This window comes from Staurois parvus, unplaced genomic scaffold, assembly GCF_062004578.1.
Source record: "Staurois parvus isolate SC_StPar_1 unplaced genomic scaffold, SC_StPar_1.0 ptg000596l, whole genome shotgun sequence".
Lineage (NCBI taxonomy): Eukaryota > Metazoa > Chordata > Amphibia > Anura > Ranidae > Staurois > Staurois parvus.
The window spans coordinates 1,930,976-1,951,647 of record NW_028318392.1 but is presented as its reverse complement, the minus strand read 5'-3'; the positions used below and the strand labels follow the sequence as shown (position 1 = coordinate 1,951,647).

General features: G+C 43.8%; 1 protein-coding gene across 2 annotated transcripts in view; it reads right to left on the bottom strand.

Annotated features, from left to right (window-relative positions):
- Nucleotides 1-7,372: 7,372 nt before the first annotated feature.
- LOC149449914 (cytochrome P450 2J2-like) overlaps nucleotides 7,373-20,672 on the bottom strand; it is a 52,209-nt gene continuing 38,909 nt past the window's right edge. For both annotated transcript variants that reach the window (XM_089692597.1, XM_089692596.1), the window contains exon 9: nucleotides 7,373-7,705. In XM_089692597.1, the coding sequence (XP_089548723.1) occupies nucleotides 7,527-7,705 (179 nt within the window). In that variant the 3' untranslated portion in view covers nucleotides 7,373-7,526. The remainder of the gene's footprint in view (nucleotides 7,706-20,672) is intronic.

The following is a 20,672-nucleotide window of genomic DNA, read 5'->3' as shown; positions in this document are numbered from 1 at the left end:
CCACAGCTATCACATGGTACTGATGTGCTGCGATTGGCCCTGTCTGTACCAATCGCAGAGATCATCACAATATTACACAATGAATGTCTATAAATGAAAGCCAGGGGCATAGATAAGGGGGGGTCAAGGGGGGTCTGAACCCCCCAGAGGAGAGGTTCCAACCATCCCTGCAGCCCTTAAAATTTCCACTCACCCACGAGTGGAAATAAGGTGGGGGCGGCGAGCAGTGCCAGGCCTAGGGGCGTGTGGGAGGGGTTGCTGTGGGGGCAGTAACAAGCAGCGATGTCCTGTATGGCTTTCAATAAAGCAGCTGGAAGCCACAGGAGGAGAAACGGCTTGCAGCTGCTTCATTGAAAGACATACAGGAGATTGCTGCTTGTCACTGCCCCCACCACTGCACAGAACATACTTGACGGTTCAGTTTTCTTTCTGCCACTACCCCCACCGCCGCTGTGTTATTCTCACTGTCCAGCCCCCCTACATCCTCTGCACCAATAGAAGAGGGGAGAGAGGCTGGATCTACTCTGCCTTCCCCTGTGCCCGCCCACACTCCAGTCCGTGCAGCTTCAGAGCATATATGGGAGGGAAAATTAATACAGCAGCCAACAGCTCTGATGCATCTGAATAAGACATGGTGAGTTCGACCTACCTTTCTTCCTTCTACCCCTCCCTTCCTTACACCCACACACCCACCCTCCCTTCCTTCCACTCACCCCTCGCTTCCTCCCTTCCTTCCATCTGCCCACCCCTCCCTTCCTTCCACCCCTCCTTTCCTTCCTTTCATACACCCCTCCCTTCCACCCACCCACCCCTCCCTTCCTTCCTTTCACCTACGCTTCCCTTCCTTCCACCCACCCACCCCTCCCTTCCTTCCACCCACCCCTCTCTTCCTTCTTTCCTTCAACCCAACCCTCCCTTTCTTCCTTCCTTTCTTCCTTCCTTCCACCCACCCCTCCCTTCCTCCCTCCCTTCCTTCCTTCCACCCACCCCTCTCTTCCTTCCTTTCTTCCTTCCTTCCTTCCTTCCTTCCAACCACCCCTCCCTTTCTTCCTTCCAACCACCCCTCCCTTTCTTCCTTCCAACCACCCCTCCCTTCCTTCCTTCCTTCCTTCCAACCAACCACCCCTCCCTTCCTTCCTTCCTTCCCTTCTTTCCTTTATTCCACCCACCCACCCATCCATTCCTTCCTTCCACCCACCCACCCCTCCCTTCCTTCCATCCACCCCTCCCTTCCTTCCTTCCACCCAACCCTCCCCTTCTTCCTTCCACCCACCCTTCCCTCCATTCCTTCCACCCATCCCTCCCTTCCTTCCTTCCACCCACCCTTCCCTTCTTTCCTTTCACCCTTCCCTTCCTTCCACCCGCCCTCCCTTCCTCTCTTCCTTCCTTCCTTCCTTCCTTCTACCCACCCCTCCTTTCCTCCCTCCCTTCCACCCACCTCTCCCTTCCTTATACTTACACCTCCCTTCCTTCCACCCACCCCTTCCTTCCTTTGTTCCACCCACCCTTCCTTCCACCCACCCCTCCCTTCCTTCCTCCCACCCACCAACCCCTCTCTTCCTTCCATCCTTCCACCCACCCCTCCCTCCCTTCCTTCCACCTATACTTCCTTCCTTCCACCCACCCTCCCTTCCTTCTACCCACCCCTTCCACCCATCCTTCCTTCCTTCCACCCACCGCTTCCTTCCTTCCTTCCACTCACTCTTCCTTCCTTCCACCCACCCCTCTATTCCTTCCTTCCATCCATCCCTTCTTTCCACCCACCCTTCCTTCTACCCACTCCTTTTTTTACTTCTTTCCTTCTCTCACCCTTTCCTTCCTTCCTACCTTCCTTCCTTCCACCCACCCCTTCCTTTCTTCCACCCACCCCTCACTGTGTCCAGTGGAGACAGTGGGTGACAATACACTGCAGAGTGAGGCGCACGAGTGGGAGGATGTCATATGTCTATAGGCGGGGCGTGAGGTAGTTAAATTAACAACAGAAATGTGGAGACAGCATATAAAAAGTAACATAAACTTACTTTAATAAGTATATCACCAACCCCAGCGCACAAGAAAACCTTACAATAGGTGATAAAGTTAAAAGTATGCTGCTGCTCAATGGTGCAATACACCAATTTATAAAAATAATAATATATAAACAGCGCAAATCAAAAAACCTCCTCACCAAATAAATAACATCAATAACCAAAACAATACAAAAATCAATAAAAAAAATATATAATTTGTAAAGTGTCCAAGAAAATATATAAAGTGTGTACAAAAAAGTAAAAATAAATTAAGTATAAATAAAAAGTCCTTCTTCCCAAAATATATAATCAAAATAATCTTCTCCCAAAGAAATGTGCTTCCACCATCCACCAGTGCAGAATCAACATCATTGCAGCCATATGCAGTATTAAAACAATACCAGGCCACTCACATGTTCAAAGATAGTTTATAGCATTTGATTTATTGCCTTCATCGGCTCACACAGATCCACATAACCACAGTTCAATCCAGAGACCTCACAGCCTTTTGGTTTGCAGAGGATAACAGCACACAGTTTCAACAACAAAGATGGGCGCCTAGAACGCACTGCTCAGCGTGCGTTCCACTCACCGGAAGTGACGCGGGACGTTTGGACGACAGACCGGAAGTGCGTCAATGCTGTGGGAGGGGCGAAACATGTCGACGCACTTCCAGTGTGCCGTCCAAACATCTTGCATCACTTCCGGTGAGTGGAACGCACGCTGAGCAGTGCGTTCCAGGTGGCCATCTTTGTTGTTGGAACTGTATGCTTTTATCCTCTGCAAACCAAAAGGCTGTGAGGTCTCTGGATTGAACTGTGGTTATGTGGATCTGTGTGAGCAGATGAAGGCAATAAATCAAATGCTTTTAATTATCTTTGAACATGTGAGTGGCCTGGTGTTATTTTAATACTGCATATGGTATTAGCAATATCACACTATGGTATTTTTTTCTTTTGCACTGCTGGGGAGCTCTTACTAGGAGTGAGTGGAAGGAGAGCATCAGGCCATTCAAGGCAGATAAGGAGCTCTGGAGAACATAGAGGGGGTTTAGGATCCCTAAAATCCTAAAAGGCGCAATACTTACCAATATCTGGTGAGTGCGGTTGATGTTGATTCTGCACTAGTGGATGGCGGAAGCACATTTCTTTGGGAAAAGATTATTTTGATTATACATTTTGGGAAGAAGGACTTTTTATTTATACTTAATTTATTTTTACTTTTTTGTACACACTTTATATATTTTCTTGGACACTTTATGAATTATATATATTTTTTATTGATTTTTATATTGTGGGGAGGTTTTTTGATTTGCACTGTTTATATATTATTATTTTTATAAACTTACTTTACACTGCAAAAATAACTCAATATACAGGTGAAACTCGAAAAATTAGAATATTGTGCAAAAGTTCATTTATTTCAGTAATGCAACTTAAAAGGTGAAACTTATATATTAGATAGACTTATTACATGCAAAGCAAGATAGTTCAAGCCATGATTTGTCATAATTGTGATGATTATGGCTTACAGCTCATGAAAACCCCAAATCCACAATCTCAGAAAATTAGAATATTTTGAAAAGGTGCAATATTCTAGGCTCAAAGTGTCCCACTCTAATCAGCTAATTAAGCCATAACACCTGCAAAGGGTTCCTGAGCCTTTAAATGGTCTCTCAGTCTGGTTCAGTAGGAATCACAATCATGGGAAAGACTGCTGACCTGACAGTTGTGCAGAAAACCATCATTGACACCTTCCATAAGGAGGGAAAGCCTCAAAAGGTAATTGCAAAAGAAGTTGGATGTTCCCACATTAATAGAAAGTTATGTGGAAGGGAAAAGTGTGGAAGAAAAAGGTGCACAAGAAGCAGGGATGACTGCAGCCTGGAGAGGATTGTCAGGAAAAGACCATTCAAAAGTGTTGGGGACTTTCACAAGGAGTGGACTGAGGCTGAAGTCAATGCATCAAGAGCCACCACACACAGACGGATCCTGGACATGGGCTTCAAATATCATATTCCTCTTGTCAAGCCGCTCCTGAACAACAAACAATGTCAAAGGCGTCTTACCTGGTCTGTTGCTCAGTGGTCCAAAGTCCTCTTTTCTGATGAGAGCAACTTTTGCATCTCATTTGGAAACCAAGGACCCAGAGTATGGAGGAAGAATGGAGAGGCACACACTGCAAGATGCTTGAAGTCCAGTGTGAAGTTTCCACAGTCTGTGTTGATTTGGGGAGCCATGTCATCTGCTGGTGTTGGTCCACTGTGCTTCATTAAGTCCAGGGTCAACGCAGCCATCTACCAGGAGATTTTGGAGCACTTCACGCTTCCTTCTGCAGACGAGCTTTATGGGGATGCTGACTTCAGTTTCCAGCAGGACTTGGCATCTGCCCACACTGCCAAAAGCACCAAAACCTGGTTCAGTGACCGTGGGATTACTGTGATTGATTGGCCAGCAAACTCGCCTGACCTGAACCCCATAGAGAATCTATGGGGCATTGCCAAGAGAAAGATGAGATATGAGACCAAACAATGCAGAAGAGCTGAAGGCCGCTATTGAAGCATCCTGGTTTTCCATAACACCTCAGCAGTGCCACAGGCTGATAGCTTCCATGCCATGCCGCATCGAGGCAGTAATTGCTGCAAAAGGGGCCCAAACCAAGTACTGAGGACATATGCATGCTTATACTTTTCAGAGGTCCTATATTGTTCTATGTACAATCCTTGTTTTATTGATTGCATGTAATATTCTAATTTTCTGAGATTGTGGATTTGGGGTTTTCATGAGCTGTAAGCCATAATCATCACAATTATGACAAATCACGTCTTGAACTATCTTGTTTTGCATGTAATGAGTCTATCTCATATATTAGTTTCACCTTTTAAGTTGCATTACTGAAATGAATAAACTTTTGCACGATATTCTAATTTTTCGAGTTTCACCTATATGTGCTCACTGAAAATGCACAATATTTCTTTTTGATTCTTACTAGTATTGGCATTAGAAACTTGCCTGTGACAGTTGTAAGCCAAAAAAAACCTTCACATAGCAGTTTTGAGTGAAACACATTTGTCTCTAAGCAAACACACAATAATATTAAGCATTTTCAATAATAATATCAATGTTTAATAATGAAATCATATAAGATTAGAATATAAATGTCTATTGCAACAAAAAAAATTATAAAATGAGAGGAATGCTTGTGAATAATATGGTTTGGAAACTTTTGGACAATTTCACCATGTAGTTACTCTTTACTTACTTTTAAATTTATAGTACCTGAAATATCAACCAAATTAGTATATAGGTGTGGTGATTACTAGAAAGCTTTCAGTAACTACATCTGGGATAATAAACAATCATCACAGGTCAACTCGGGTACTTTATGATATTAATGTAATACAGTACATGTATCAACAAATGTTCTTTACTTATTAGATGAAAGGTTTACTAAAGCCTGAGCAATTTAGATGAGTTGTTAATCAAACTCTACATATCACCAGTGGCAATGGTGTTGATTTACTAAAGACAGGCTGTTCACTTTTGCAAGGGAATTTGCTCCTTAACTTAGTGAATGTGGTAAAATTTTACTTTGCAAAAAAACCCTGCTATATAGGAAATTAAAGGAAAATGCATGCTTTGTTACAACCCCCACTACTGAAATTCAGTTATTCTAAGTCAATACCTAACATTACCGTATACCATTGTTTCCAATCTAAACTGAAAAAGACACCTAACCTACAGTTGTGGCCAAAATTATTCAACCCCCAATGCTGTAAAGGGGTTTAGGGACTATAGTGTACATTTGGAATTGTATTCAGAATCAAATCCTACAAGGACGTTGTAACTACCCAAATGCAACTAAAATGACATCAATTGTTTATGTAATACAGTAGTAAATGGTTCTTATGTGGTTTCTTCATTGCCACAATTATTCAACCCCTTAAAGACTACCACTCTGAAGAACAGAGGTTCATACAGGTGCTTTCCATCAGGTATTGAAAACACCTGTGGATGTCACCGAGCAGCAATCAAGCATAATAAGCACCAATTAGGCAGCTTTAAAATGACTGTGATACTCAGCTCCTTCTAGACATTTACTGGTGTGGTTACAAACATGGTGAAGGCAAGAGAATGGTCCAGGAAGACAAGAGAAGAGGTGATTTCTCTTCACAGGAAGGGCAATGGCTATAAGAAGATTGCAAAGATGTTAAACATACCAAGAGACACCTTAGGAAGCATCATTCGCAAATTCAAGGCAAAGGGCACTGTTGAAACGCTACCTGGTCGTGGCAGAAAGAAGATGCTGACTTCGACTGCTGTGCGCTACCTGAAGCGTAGAGTGGAGAGAAGTCCCCGTGTGACTGCTGAGGAACTGAGAAAAGATTTGTCAGATGTGGGTACAGAAGTTTCAGCCCAGACAATAAGACGCACACTGCGTAATGAAGGCCTCCGTGCCAGAACTCCCAGGCGTACCCCCTTGCTGTCTCCAAAGAATAAGAAGAGTCGACTGCAGTATGCCAAAAGCCATGTGGACAAACCACAAAAGTTGTGGGATAGTGTTCTGTGGACTGATGAAACAAAATTAGAACTGTTTGGGCCCATGGATCAACGCTATGTTTGGAGGAGGAAGAACAAGGCCTATGATGAAAAGAACACCTTGCCTACTGTGAAGCATGGTGGAGGGTCAATCATGCTTTGGGGCTGTTTTGCTTCTGCAGGTACAGGGAAGCTTCAGCGTGTGCAAGGTACCATGAATTCTCTTCAGTACCAGGAGATATTGGATGGAAACGTGATGCAGTCCGTCACACACCTGAGGCTTGGGAGACGTTGGACCTTTCAACAGGACAATGATCCCAAGCATACCTCCAAGTCCACTAGAGCATGGTTGCAGAGGAAAGGCTGGAACATTTTGGAGTGGCCATCGCAGTCACCAGACTTAAATCCGATTGAGAACCTCTGGTGGGACTTAAAGAAAGCAGTTGCAGTGCGCAAGCCTAAGAATGTGACTGAACTGGAGGCCTTTGCCCATGAAGAATGGGCGAAGATACCCGTAGATCGCTGCAAGACACTTGTGTCAAGCTATGCTTCACGTTTAAAAGCTGTTATAACTGTAAAAGGATGCTGTACTAAGTACTAAGATTGAATGTCACTTGGGGGTTGAATAAAACTGATAATGCTGTGAGCACAGAAAAGACATTTGTGGTTATTTCATTATAACTGTTATGTTATATTTGTCTGACCTACAAGTGCCTCTTTAATGTAAATGTAAGCAAGATGACTGAATGATCAAAAGCAATGTCAAACTGGCCAAAACACTCAATTTCAGTGGGGGTTGAATAATTTTGGCCACAACTGTATATATATGCAGTAATGTTATACAATGTTATATGTCAGACATTGTTGCTGCCTGGGTAGAATATTATGTAAACCTGCAGTTCTCAATCTCCTGGGCTGCTGGGCGCTTTAGCAGTCGCACAGTCTTCCATGGCTAAAGTTGCACATATATTTCCAGAAACTATCGAGGTATAGCAAAAATCTTGTATGGGTGAGGCTGTAGGGTCAACTTAAAGACATATTTGGTGTTTACTTCTGTTACTCCTTTTGGAAGATGAAAGCTGAAAGATCGCATAAGAGTGGTAAAAATGATAAAGAGCTCATACCGGGCAAGCTGTTCCCCAAGACATACCCGGGCACCTGTAAATGAGAAAGAAACAACCTTTACAAACATCTAAATTTTAGGTGTATACATTATGATTTGATAAATTCACACTTCAATCCTGCCTAGCTCAAGTATCAAGTATAAATCTAAACCTGGTGGATACCAGCATTTTAGGTTCTAGCAGGTTTTACATATCGTAAACGGTCTGTGGGACAACACCCATGTGGCCTGGCTTGTTTCCATGAGGAGGTAGGTAATGAATGGCAATTCAGGGAAACTTGATGTGCATGTTTTTGCTAAGAAACTCATATTTTGCAGAAGTGCACAAAAGCATTTGTGCGGAAGAGGGTAAGGGCCTGTTTCAACTGGCTTTTGTTTAGCTCAAATGGTTTCTCCCTTTCTACACGGGTCTAAGAGAATACAAAGCCCACTTAAAGCAGGTCAAATGCATCTCAGAAGGAGATCTACTGCAGATGAAAAGCACCTGTCCATAAATTCTAAATGATCTCAGAAGTGACTTTAATGTTAAATTGATGCCACTAACACAAGCCCAAAGCAGCGCAGTTTCTTTGATGTAGACATCTGAAGGGTGTTTCACCCTGCTGCATGGAGTTCCCGCATTTGGCTGCAATGGGAAGGCACAGGTTTGCCATCCAGTCCTGCTGCCAACAGCTTGTCAAGCTCTATGAGAGGATGACCTGCTGCTGCAGCTGCACAGGGCTAGGCAGTGCACCTAACTGTACTTCCATTTAGTGCAGCGTGTGCCCAGGGATGTATGCCCGAAATGCAAGAAACCTGCATTCTGGGCATTTGTCCCTGGAAGCATACTGCCCTAAACGGAAATACCAATGAGGGCACCACTCAGACCTGCCAAGCTGCAGAAGCTGTCATCCTATCAAAGAGCTTGAAAGGCTGACAGCAGCAGGACTGGATGGCAAACCTGTGCCGTCCACCAGGGGCTAAACCCCAGAGACCCTTGCACCAGGGCTATAAGCCCAGTGTGCATGGGGCCTTAGGCTATCAACATTAAATAAGCTGCACTGCTTTGGGCTTTTGTTGATGCCATTGCTTAATGCTGACAGCCTAGAAAGATAGTCTACAGGATTAAAGCCTGTCTCCATGAAAAATGAAAAAAAATGAACCTTAGCTGTGGGGTGCCCAGCATAGAATTGGAATTTACGCCACTTTTTGCTATACAGCACTGCACTAATTTAACTGAAAATTGTGCAGTTATGCAATACTGTACATAAATGTCCTTTTTTCACACAAATAGAGCTTTCTTTTGGTGGTATTTGATCACCTCTGGGGTTTTTTTGCGCTATAAACAAAAAAGACCGAACATTTTGGAAAAAAAATGATATTTTCTCAATTCTGTCATAAAAAGTATCCAATAAACTCAAATTTCATCATAAATTTAGACCAAAATGTATTTTACTATATGTCTTTGGTAAAAAGATCCCAATAGGTGTAAATTAATTGGTTTGTGCGAAAGTTATAACGTCTACAAATGGTGGTATAGATACTGGAATTTACTCAGCTTTTCATTCCTGACTGCCTATCACATTTCTTGAGGTGCTAAAATACCAGGATAGTACAAACACCCCCAAATGACCCCTTTTCAGAAAGTAGACTCCCTAAGCTATCTGCTGAGAGGCATGTTGAGTCCATGGAAGATTTATTTTTTTCCACAGGTTTTTGGAAAATAACAAAACATTTTTTTTTTATACAAAGTTGTCAATTAAATGATATATTGCTCACACAAGCCATGGGTATATGTTGAATTACACCCCAAAATACATTCTGCTGCTTCTAACCAGTATGGGGATACCACTTGTGTGAGATTGTTTTGCTAGCCTAGCCACATACAGGAGCCCTAAATCCAATGACCACTTTGAAAGGCTGAAGGTGCATACCTTCCTCATTTCACTTCCTCAATACCTATCACAGTTTTAGAGGCCCTGAAATGACAAGATAGCACCAACCCCCCCAGATTACCTTTTTGGAAACAGACACCCCAAGGAATTTAATAAGAGGCATGGTGAGTATTTTGCAGATCTCATTTTTTCTCACAAGGTTTGGAAATATAAAAAAAGAAAAGAAGAAATATGTTTTTGTTTTCTTTCTTCATTTTCCAAAAACTTGTGGTAACAAACAAGATCTGCAAAATACTCACCATGCTTCTTATCAAATTCCTTGAGGTGTCTACTTTCCAAAAAAGGGTCATTGGGGGGGGGGGGGGGTCATACTACTATTCTGGCATTTCAGGGCCTCCAAAACTGTGATAGATAGTCAGGAGGTGTAATGAGGAAATAAAGCCCTTTAAAGGCCTGAAGGTGCTTATTGGATTTTAGCGTCCTCTGCTTGGCTAGACTGTCAAAACGTCTCTAACATGTGGTATCCCCATAAGCGGGAGAAATAGCAGAATGTATTTTGGGGAGTAATTCCCATGGCATGCATGAGCAATAAATCATTTAAGTGACAATTTATTGGAAAAAAAATTTTTTTTTTGTAATTTTCCAAAAACTTGTGGTAAAAAAATAAATTTTTTTATTGACTCAACATGCCTCTCAGCAAATAGTTTGGGGTGTCTACTTTCCAAAAAGGGGTCATGGGGAGGTATTTTATGCCCAGCAATAGAAGTTTATGCCACACTCTTCTAACAACCTGAAGACCAAGCCTTTTTTGACACTTTTTGTTCACTTGAAAAAATCAGTATTTTTGCTAGGAAATTACTTGAAACCCCCAAACGTTATATATTTTTTTAAAGCGGACACCCTAGTGAATAAAATGGTAGGTGTGTCATATATTTATATCACATAGTACGCAGTGATTTTTCAGATGCAAGTTTTTGGAATAAAATACACTTTTTTACTTTTAATGTACAAAAACACAATATATTAGCCAATTAATTGATAAAATATAAAAGATGATGGTATGCCGAATAAATAGATATCAAACATGACATGCTTTAAAACTGCGCACGCTACATGCAATGGTGACAAACTGAATATATTTTTAATATCCATAGACAACAATTTAAAAGCCTTTACACGCTATCATTTTAGATTTACACAGGAGGTCTAGTGCTAGAATGACTGCCCTTGATCTGACACGGCAATACCTCACATGCATGGTGCAACCACTGTTTACATACCAGCATGGGGTCAACGCTTGTGCGTGTGTGCATTGCGCAGGGGGGAGCGAGGGTGCTTTCTCTTTTTTTTAGTTATTTTGATTTTTTAAAATTATTTTTACACTGTCCCTTTCATTTTTTTTTATCACTTTTATTGCCATCACAGGGAATGTAAATATCCCGTGACTGCAATAGGCATTGATAGGTATTCTTATTTGAGAAATCTGGGGTCTATTAGAGGATATCTCCTCTGCCCTTACATAATCTGATCTCACCAAGATCGGTGTGATCAGATGCTTTCCCAATTTACAAATGGCGCTATTTAAATCCTACAAAATTAAAGTGATGAAATGCTCGTTGCTTCCGATTTCTTACACTATAGAGATGATTGGCACCGTTCCGGCCTCCAATCAGCTCTATGGTCAGCTGGCAGAACCACCAGCTCCATTCTCAGGTTCCCCTGATGGCACGGTACTGCCCGAGAAGGCCGTGGAAAAGGCAAGGGGGGGGGCATCATCTCCCACTGCTTGTAAAAGCAATCCTGCAGCTAATGAGCCACTAAGATTGCTTTTAAATCATGAAAGCTGATTACCGGCTGAAAAAACAATACCAGGATGATGCCTGCAGCCGCAGGCATCAACCTGGTATAACCTCTCAAAGTCCGGTGATGTACTAGTACGACGCTGGTCCTTGTTGGGTATACAGTATATGCTATGTTCTTTTTTTTTAATGCAGCCTGTGTGCTGAATAAAAAAAAGAGAAGAAATCTCTTCCAGAAAAAGTGTGTGGTATGCTCACCATTAGTATATTCCACCCTGCATCCACCCACTTCTAATGGTGGGCACACATGAAATGTTCTTTTTTGAACGAAAAAAACTGATAATTCTATTCACATGGATTGATGTGTATGGAGAAATATCTGGCAAAAAATTTTCTTATAAATATATGCCAAAAGCATAGGGTCCATCCATAGACTGGCCACCCCAGGGGTGCTTCGGCACATATACTTTCCTATGGAGGTCTTACCTGGATCCACTCACCTAGACCCAGCGGTCGAAAAGGTGGTGGGGTTGGTATGCTCCTGTCACCACAGAGCACCTTCCAAGTCCTCCCTAACCCTCCCTCTCTATCCTTCTCCTCCTTTGAGGCCCACTGCGTCCGACTATTCTCTCCAATCCCCCTGAGGATCGCAGTAATCTATCGGCCCCCTGGACCCGTATCACGCTTCCTCGACGACTTCTCCGCCTGGTTACCCTTATTTCTCTCCTCCAAGCTGCCCACCATCATACTTGGAGATTTCAACATCCCAACCAACATCAATAGCCCGGCCACATCCCAACTCCTCCACCTAACCTCTTCTTTTGCACTTGCACAGTGCATACAGTCCTCCACCCACTCCGACGGAAACACCCTGGACCTTGTTTTCTCTCATCTCTGCACCCCCCACAACCTCACAAACACCCCTTTTCCCCTCTCTGACCACAACCTCATCACCTTCTCCGTCTCCTCATCCTCTTACACCTACCCATCCAAACGTCAAACTATCACCAGCCGAAACCTCCGCAACCTGAAATCTGTCCCCTTCCACTCTGCAGCCGACCAACTTTACTTCCCCTGTCCTGCCCTGACCTGGCCACTACTGTCTATAACAACTCGCTGTCAGTCGCTCTTGACTCCTTAGCACCCCTAACCACATGAAACATTAGACCCCGACCGCTTCAACCCTGGCAGAATGACCACACCAAAAACCTCAAGCAACGCAGTCGCGCACTAGAGCAACTATGGCGCAAAACCAGATCCCAACAAGCGTTCACCCGATACAAATCCGCCTTCCTCACCTACACTTCCTCCCTCCACGCTGCCAAGCAAGCCTACTTTGTAACCCTCATCAATGCCCTCTCCTCCAGCCCTCGCTGGCTCTTCTCCACCTTCAACTCTCTGCTCTCTCCGCCCCCCACCTCCACCCAGTACCTCACTCACTGCCCACGAGATTGCTAACCACTTCCAAAGCAAGATCGATGTAATTCGCAGCGACATCACCACTGCTCAGACTTCTGCCCCACCTAGCATCCCTCACACGAAAACCCCCTCAACACTCCTCTCCTTCGACCTCGCCACTGTCCAGACCTCCACCCCACCCCACATTCCGCACACTAAAACCCCATCAACACTCCACTCCTTTGACCCTGCTATCACTGAAGCTCGCCTTACCACCTGCCCACTTGACCCTGTCCCCACACAACTCCTACGATCTCCGTCCTCCTCCATCCTACGCTCCCTCACTCATATCTTTAATATCTCCCTCTCTGCTGGCACATTCCCCTCCCCCTTGAAGCACGCGCACATCACTCCCATACTTAAAAAACCCTCCCTGGATCCCACCGACCTAAACAACCTTAGACCCATCTCCCTGCTGCCATTCTCATCCAAACTCCTTGAGAGCTTAGCCTATAATCGCCTAAGCTCCCACCTCACCGACAACAACCTCCTTGATCCGCTACAATCTGGCTTACATCCCCTACACTCCACCAAAACCGCCGTACTCAAACTCACCAACGATCTGCTAACCGCCAAAGCCAATGGCCACTACTCAGTGCTACTACTCCTCGACCTCTCCACGGCTTTCGACACGGTCGACCACCCCCTCCTCCTCAAAAAACTGTACTCTTTTGGCCTCAGAGACTCCGCTCTCTCCTGGCTCTCTTCCTATCTATCTCAACGCTCCTTCAGTGTTACCTATAATGCTGCCACCTCCCCCTCACTCCCCCTCTCTATTGGGGTCCCCCAAGGTTCTGTCCTCGGGCCCCTTCTCTTCTTCATCTACACCTCCTCCCTTGGTCAATTGGTACACTCCCACGGCTTCAACTACCATCTCTATGCTGATGATACTCAAATTTATCTCTCTACCCCTCGCCTCACTCCTTCAATCTCCGCCCGAATCACTAACCTTCTGAACGACATATCAGACTGGATGTCACTCCACTTCCTCAAATTAAACCTTGCCAAAACCGAGCTCCTAGTTTTCCCATCAGCCCACGCCCCCCCCCCCCGACCTCTCCATCACGACCAACAACGCCACCATCAGCCCCACCCTGCAAGCCAGAGTACTAGGTGTCATTCTAGACTCCAATCTGTCTTTGCAGCCCCAGATCCAATCACTGACAAATTCATGCAGACTCCACCTCCGCAACATCTCTAAAGTACGCACGTTTCTAACTCCTGAAACTACAAAGCAACTCATTCACTCCCTTATCATCTCCCGACTTGACTACTGTAACTCCCTCCTCGCCGGCCTACTCCAACACAGGCTATCCCTGCTTCAGTCTATCCTGAATTCTGCGGCCAGACTCATCCACCTTACCAACAGCTCCATATCCGCCACCCCCCTCTGCCAATCCCTCCACTGGCTTCCGATTGCCCAATGCATAAAATTCTAAATATTAACATTGACGTACAAAGCTGTTCATAAAACTGCCCAAAACTATATCACCAACCTGATATCCATCTACCACCCAAAACGCACTCTCCGCTCCTCACAAGACCTCCTACTCTACAGTTCCCTGGTCTCCTCCTCCCATGCCCGTCTCCAGGACTTCTCCAGGGCTTCCCCCATCCCCTGGAACTCACTACCCCAATCCATCAGACTGTCACCTTCCCTCCTCACCTTTAGGCGCACCCTGAAAACCCATCTCTTCAGAGAAGCCTACCCCGCCCTCACCTAACTGCTGATCTCCTCCGCTCTTCCCACCACTCCATCCCCCACAGCTATTTCCTCCTTTACCACTATCCCCTCTCTCCTAGATTGTAAGCTCCAAGGAGCAGGGCCCTCAAACCCCTCGTGTATTGTATTGTATTGTTACTGTACTGTCTCATGTACTGTCTCCCATTATAATGTACAGCGCTGAGCAAACTATTGGCGCTATATAAATACTGTATAATAATAATAATAATAATATACTCTTTTTTTAACTGCGGATGAAAAGTCTGCGGGAAGGTAAAAAACCTTGAGCTTTTAGAACCATTTTAAATAATATGTAAACCCTCACATTGTAAAATAATCCATACAATTTTATATAGAAATGAAAGGTAAAACATTTGTGTATAGATACAATATAAAAACTTTATAATTACCTTTTTTTCCCTTTTTATAAGCGATCACATACCCTCTGTTCTTATCTCATAGAGAAGTGAGGGTGGAGAAACAGCAGCACGCTGGTCTTCACAGTAAATGGCTGTGTAGGGGGGGCGTGTCAGCACAAGTCTGACCATTGGAGGAGAGCAAAGCTAGAGGACTGACCACACTGTGCTCTCATGCCTACTGTGGTCAGTTTTTAATAGAAAAGCAGAGGGACTGGCAGGAACCCCAGGCATTTCACACAAAGGAAGCAATACAAAGAGAACAGGATACCTTTCATACAAGTGCATGGTACAGCAGACACATATCAGGAATATGAAAAATATAAATTGGAATAATAAATCGGATCCATTAGCTGAAAATTTAATGAACATTTAAGCTGGAATAAACATATATGCTTCCACAGAACAGAAGGTGATTATATTTTTATCAAAGAATCCAGATTTATTGACATGTACAAAAAAATAGTGCAAAAACAGTAAAAAGAAAAGGCTCAAACAAAGCATGGTAGCTTCTATCACAGCAATAATGAGTACATAAAAAAAAGGAGACTCATATCAGCAATAACGAAGATACACAATACAAAGCAACAGTGTATATGATACAGAAATCCCTGAGACCTCACAAGTAAAGAAATAGCAATAATGGGGTCATCATAGGTACCTCCACATTAAATTATATAACACATTGAAAAATAACAGAACAACACATACTTTTCAAGAGGTACATGTGGTATCAGCCTGTAACCACCCATCCCTAATCTTATAGTAATTGTTCGTGCAGCCTTTGTTAATATAGATATTTTTCTTATAGGCCAGTGATCTACATCTGTCACCGTACCCATGATACACATCTGTCACCGTACCTATGATCCACATCTCTCACAGTGCCTGTGATCCACATCTGTCACCGTACCCGTGATCCACATCTCTCACAATACCAGTGATCCACATCTGTGATCCACATCTTTCACAGTGCCAGTGATCCACATCTGTCACAGTACCCGTGATCCACATCTGTCACAGTACCCGTGATCCACATCTGTCACAGTGTCAGTGATCAACATCTGTCACGGTGTACCAGTGTACAATTCACATCTGCACCAGTGATCCACATCTGTCACAGTGTCCCAGTGCTCATCCAGATCTGTACCAGTGATCAACATCTGTCACGGCCTACCAGGGTCAAATCCACATCTGTCACTGTTTACCAATGCTCAGTATCTGTCACACAGTACTAGAGTAAAATCCACATCAGTATCAGTGAATAACATCTGTCACAGTGTACCAGTGTCAAATCAACATCTGTACAAGTGATAAACATCTGTACCAGTGAACATCAAAATGTCTAAAAAATTATAGACCAGCGAGGAAGTTTTCCAGATACTGAGTATGACGGACAAGAGTAGCGGGGAACTCTCTTTGTCAGACTCAGATTCTGTGTATGAGCCAGTTGAAAGCAGTGGGTCAGCAACGGATTCTGAGGAGGAGAGAGTCCAACAAAGAGGTTCAAATGATCTGAGGAGCAGCAGGCATCCACCAGTAGAGCGGTGGCGAGTAAAAGCAGCACAGCACTCCCAGAAGATAGGCAGGCATCCACCAGTAGTAGCTCTGATTCATTGATTATTCTCCATGAGAGGCATTTCCCTGATATCCTCCGTCTTACTCAAACAGGCCGCAAACCCCCCCACAAATGTTGTGTATGTTCCAGTAACCAAATTTGCAGTGACACCCGATACTACTGTTCCCAATGTCCTTCCCAGCATCACACATTTGTACACTATTAGTCAAGATATTTTTCCAGTGTCCACTCTCTGCTATTTCCCTGTGTGACCTGGACTGTTTAACAACAATGCCTCTGCTTGCTGCCTGAACTGACCTTGGACTGTTTATTGACAATGCCTCTGCCTGCCGCTTGAACTATCAACCACGTTTTTGCCTTCCACGTGAATTGACGGCTGTGGAAAAAAGTCTTAGACATGTGGTATCACCATACTCGGGTGGAGTAGCAAAATGTATTTTGGGGTGTAATTCTTGGTATGTACATGCTATGTGTTATAAATATCTTATAAATGGACAACTTTGTGTAAAAAAAAATACATTTTCATTTTCTTTCCACATTTTCTGAAAACTTGTGGAAAAAAATGACATGTTCAAAAGACTCATTATGCCTTGTAGAATATACATTAGGGTGTTTGCTTTCCAAAATGGGGTCATTTTGTGGGTAATTCCATTGTTCTGGTGCTCCAGGGCCTTCAAAATTGTGATAGGTAGTCAGGAAATGAGATGTAATTTATGCCTCCAGAACGCCTGTAGGTCCTACTTCAGTGATGGGCTTCGTATGTGGCCAGGCTGTGGAAAAGTCTTACAAGTGTGGTATCCCCATAGGAGGAGTATCAGAATGTGTTTTGGGGTGAAACTGCAAGTATGCATATGCCATGTGAGAAGAATAACCTGTTAATATAACAGTTGTGTGAAAAAAAAAAAATTATTTACTTTCTTCATTTTCCAAAGAATTGTGGGAAACAAATTATAGGTTCAAAAAACTCATCATTTATCTTACTAAATACCTTGGAATGTCTACTTTCCAAAAAGGGGTCATTTGGGGGGCATTTGCGCTTTCCTGGTTTGTTAGTGTCTCAAGAAATGAGATAGGCCATCAGTACATCAGGTTTGATCAGGTATGTTGCATTTTCAATGATTGGTACCATAGCTTGTAGACTCTATAACTTCCACACAGACCAAACAATAAACACCAGTTGGGATTATTTTTACCAAAGCAATGTAGCAGTATACATTTTGGCCCAAATTTATGAAGAAAAATTACTTATTTGCTAAATTTTATAACAGAAACAAAGAAAATAAGTCTTTTTTCAAATTTTTCTGTCTTTTTTCATTTACAGTGCAAAAAATAAAAAACCCAGTGCTAATTAAATACTACCAAAAGAAAGCGCTATTTGCGTGGAAATAAAAGGACAAAAATTTAATTTGAGTACAGTGTTGCATGACTGAGTAATTATCATTCAAATTATGAGAGTGCTGAAAGCTGAAAATTGGTCTGGGCAGGAAGGGGGTAAAAGTGCCCTGTATTGAGGTGGTTAATTTCAGACATCTAGGCTTGTATTGTGAGAGTTACAGCTTGCAACCAACCTCTAGCTATCAACTTCCAGGCCACAAACAATGTTTCATGTAAAAAGGTCATAGAATGTTTGTCCATCTCAGACTCTATAAAAAAGCTCAAGAGGCATTGCTTAGAATCTAGTTGCAGTGGAGAACCCATGGGGTCATGGAGGAACTGAACAATTTGTTTGCAAAAGCCCTGAATCTGAGGATAATGCCAGATTAGGTGACTAAATGTGCCTAGACCAATAAGGCATTTAGGGAGCAATGCACTGTGGGACGGGTAAAATTTAGCTAAGCACATCAGAGTGAGATATGTCTTGTGAATAATATATAGTTGTGTGAGGAAGTCTGATACCTTAGGGGATACCCATTTACATGCCACTATTATTTCACCCCATCCTCATCCTCGATAACACCAGTATCCTCTTTCCAATGTGATTTAAGTGCATATGCTAATTGAGATGCATCTGGGGTCTGGAGCATCCAGGGGCGGACTGACAACTCATGGGGCCCCCGGGCAATAGGGGATCATGGGGCCCCTGTGTCCTTGCCCACACTGAAACCACACCCAAAAAAGCCTATCAAAGGTACCAGGGACATCTCATGGGGCCCCCTACTGACCCAGGGCCCTCAGCCAGTGCCCGAGTTCCCCAATGGTCAGTCCACCCCTGGGGGCGTCCCTAGGCAGGTGTGGGGGGTGTGCGCCACACCAGGTGACACCTTTTGCAGGGGGTGACACCGGGCCCGCTCCACCAGGGGTGGACTGACTGAGGGCCCAGGGTCACTACAGGGCCCCATGAGAGGCTCAGCCCATCCCTGTATGTGCCGCTGCTGAAATAAGCAATCATTGAGGGGACGGACAGTGAGGCAGGCACTTCGGACACATCTCCTCCTTGGAGTTTCAACACATGCCTGCCATGGGTGCTGAAGTCGGAGAGCTGAAGGGGCAGACAGAGTGTGCAGCAGGTCAGTGTGTAATCCCCGGACCCTCGTGACAGCACTGCAGCTTCATGTAGTAGGTAGGGGGGAGAGAGAGAGGGGACAGAGAGGGGGGGAAGAGAGCAGAGAGAGAGAGGAGAAAGAGGACAGAGATGGGGGGAGAAATAGGGTAGAGAGAGAGAGGGTGTGTCACCAAGTAGTCCGGCACCGGGTGACACCAACCCTGGGGATGCCCCTTTCTGGTGTAAGCAATATATAATAAAAGGTAGAGATCAGTGTATGAGGTTCATCACCATAAATCACCTGTAGCGTCTCCATCATGGACACTGTAGGAAAACCGACAGAAAATTGAGTTTGAAGGGCATGACGAAGTTGGAGATATCAAAACAGCATGTAGTTTGGCTAGTAAAATTTGGCTTACAGTTGATCAAATGTTTTGAGTGATCCACCCCTAAGTACTTGACATAACATATAAACACCTTTGCAAATCCACACCTGCAGATCAGGAATCTGCAATAATTCATGTAGTGTTTTGTTATACCATAAGGGAGTATCACTATGATAAGCCAAGGATTCAGTTTTGGACATTACTAGATCCCAAATTCATCTGTAGTGAAAAAGGAGGCTGTAGCGAGCAACAGGGGACCCTCTTAGTCCCCTCAATATATCACAAAAGGGGTGTGGAAAAGCTGTACATGAAGGGCTACAAATTAAGGGAAGATACATTTGCCTATCAGATTTGTCTATATGATATAAGCTGGGGCGGACTGACCATTTGGAAACTCAGGCACTGCCCGAGGGCCTGGGGTCAGTAGGGGCCACATGAGATGCCCCTGGTACCTTTTCATAGGCTTTTTTGAGTTTGGGCAAGGACACAGGGGCCCCATGATCCCCTATTGCCCGGGGGCCCCATGAGTTGTCAGTCCGCCCATGGATATAAGTGTGATAATCAGACTGCTAGATAATATAAACCCAGGTCGGGGAGAGCAGTGCCCCCTAATGTGATTGGGTTCTTCAAAGCTAGAAGGTGGTTATTTCACTACTTCAGCTGGAGCCTTGTCTACTGCATTGATCCAGGACTGCATAACAAAAACATTTAAATTATTGCAGCTGTAGTAGTTTTAATTGCATTTATTACCGTTATAGTATATGCAGCTGAATACTACTGTATGTTAGAATGTTAGTGCACCAAGCATTTAAGTGGAAAACATTTTAAATGAGAATGTTTGAACAATTTCCCAGTCTTCTTTCTACCTCTGGTACAGATTTGTGAATAGTGTAATGCAGAGATAATGTTAATAGATGTATCTTCCTACCTACTTTTATAACAACCAGCTGAAATTATCACAGGTGCTCAAGCACAATTTTATTTAACTGATGCAAAGGGCTGGGGCTTCACAAGAAGGGGATTGAAAGTATCAAAGACAAAGCAAAACTTTTTTATTTGTTATGGATGGAGTGGTGAGGCGTTACACCCTTGTCAGATTTTTTTTATTGGTGTCTGCATCCCTTCTGGGATGATTTAATCTATTTGTCCTGGTGATCACTGTCACTGGTACTGAAGGTGAGGAAAAAAAGTAAAAAATATGAGTTGTTACAGAACAGGAATAGAGAAGAATTTTCTCGTTGTAACTCACTACACGTTTCTATATGTACAATCTCTTTTTGATCTA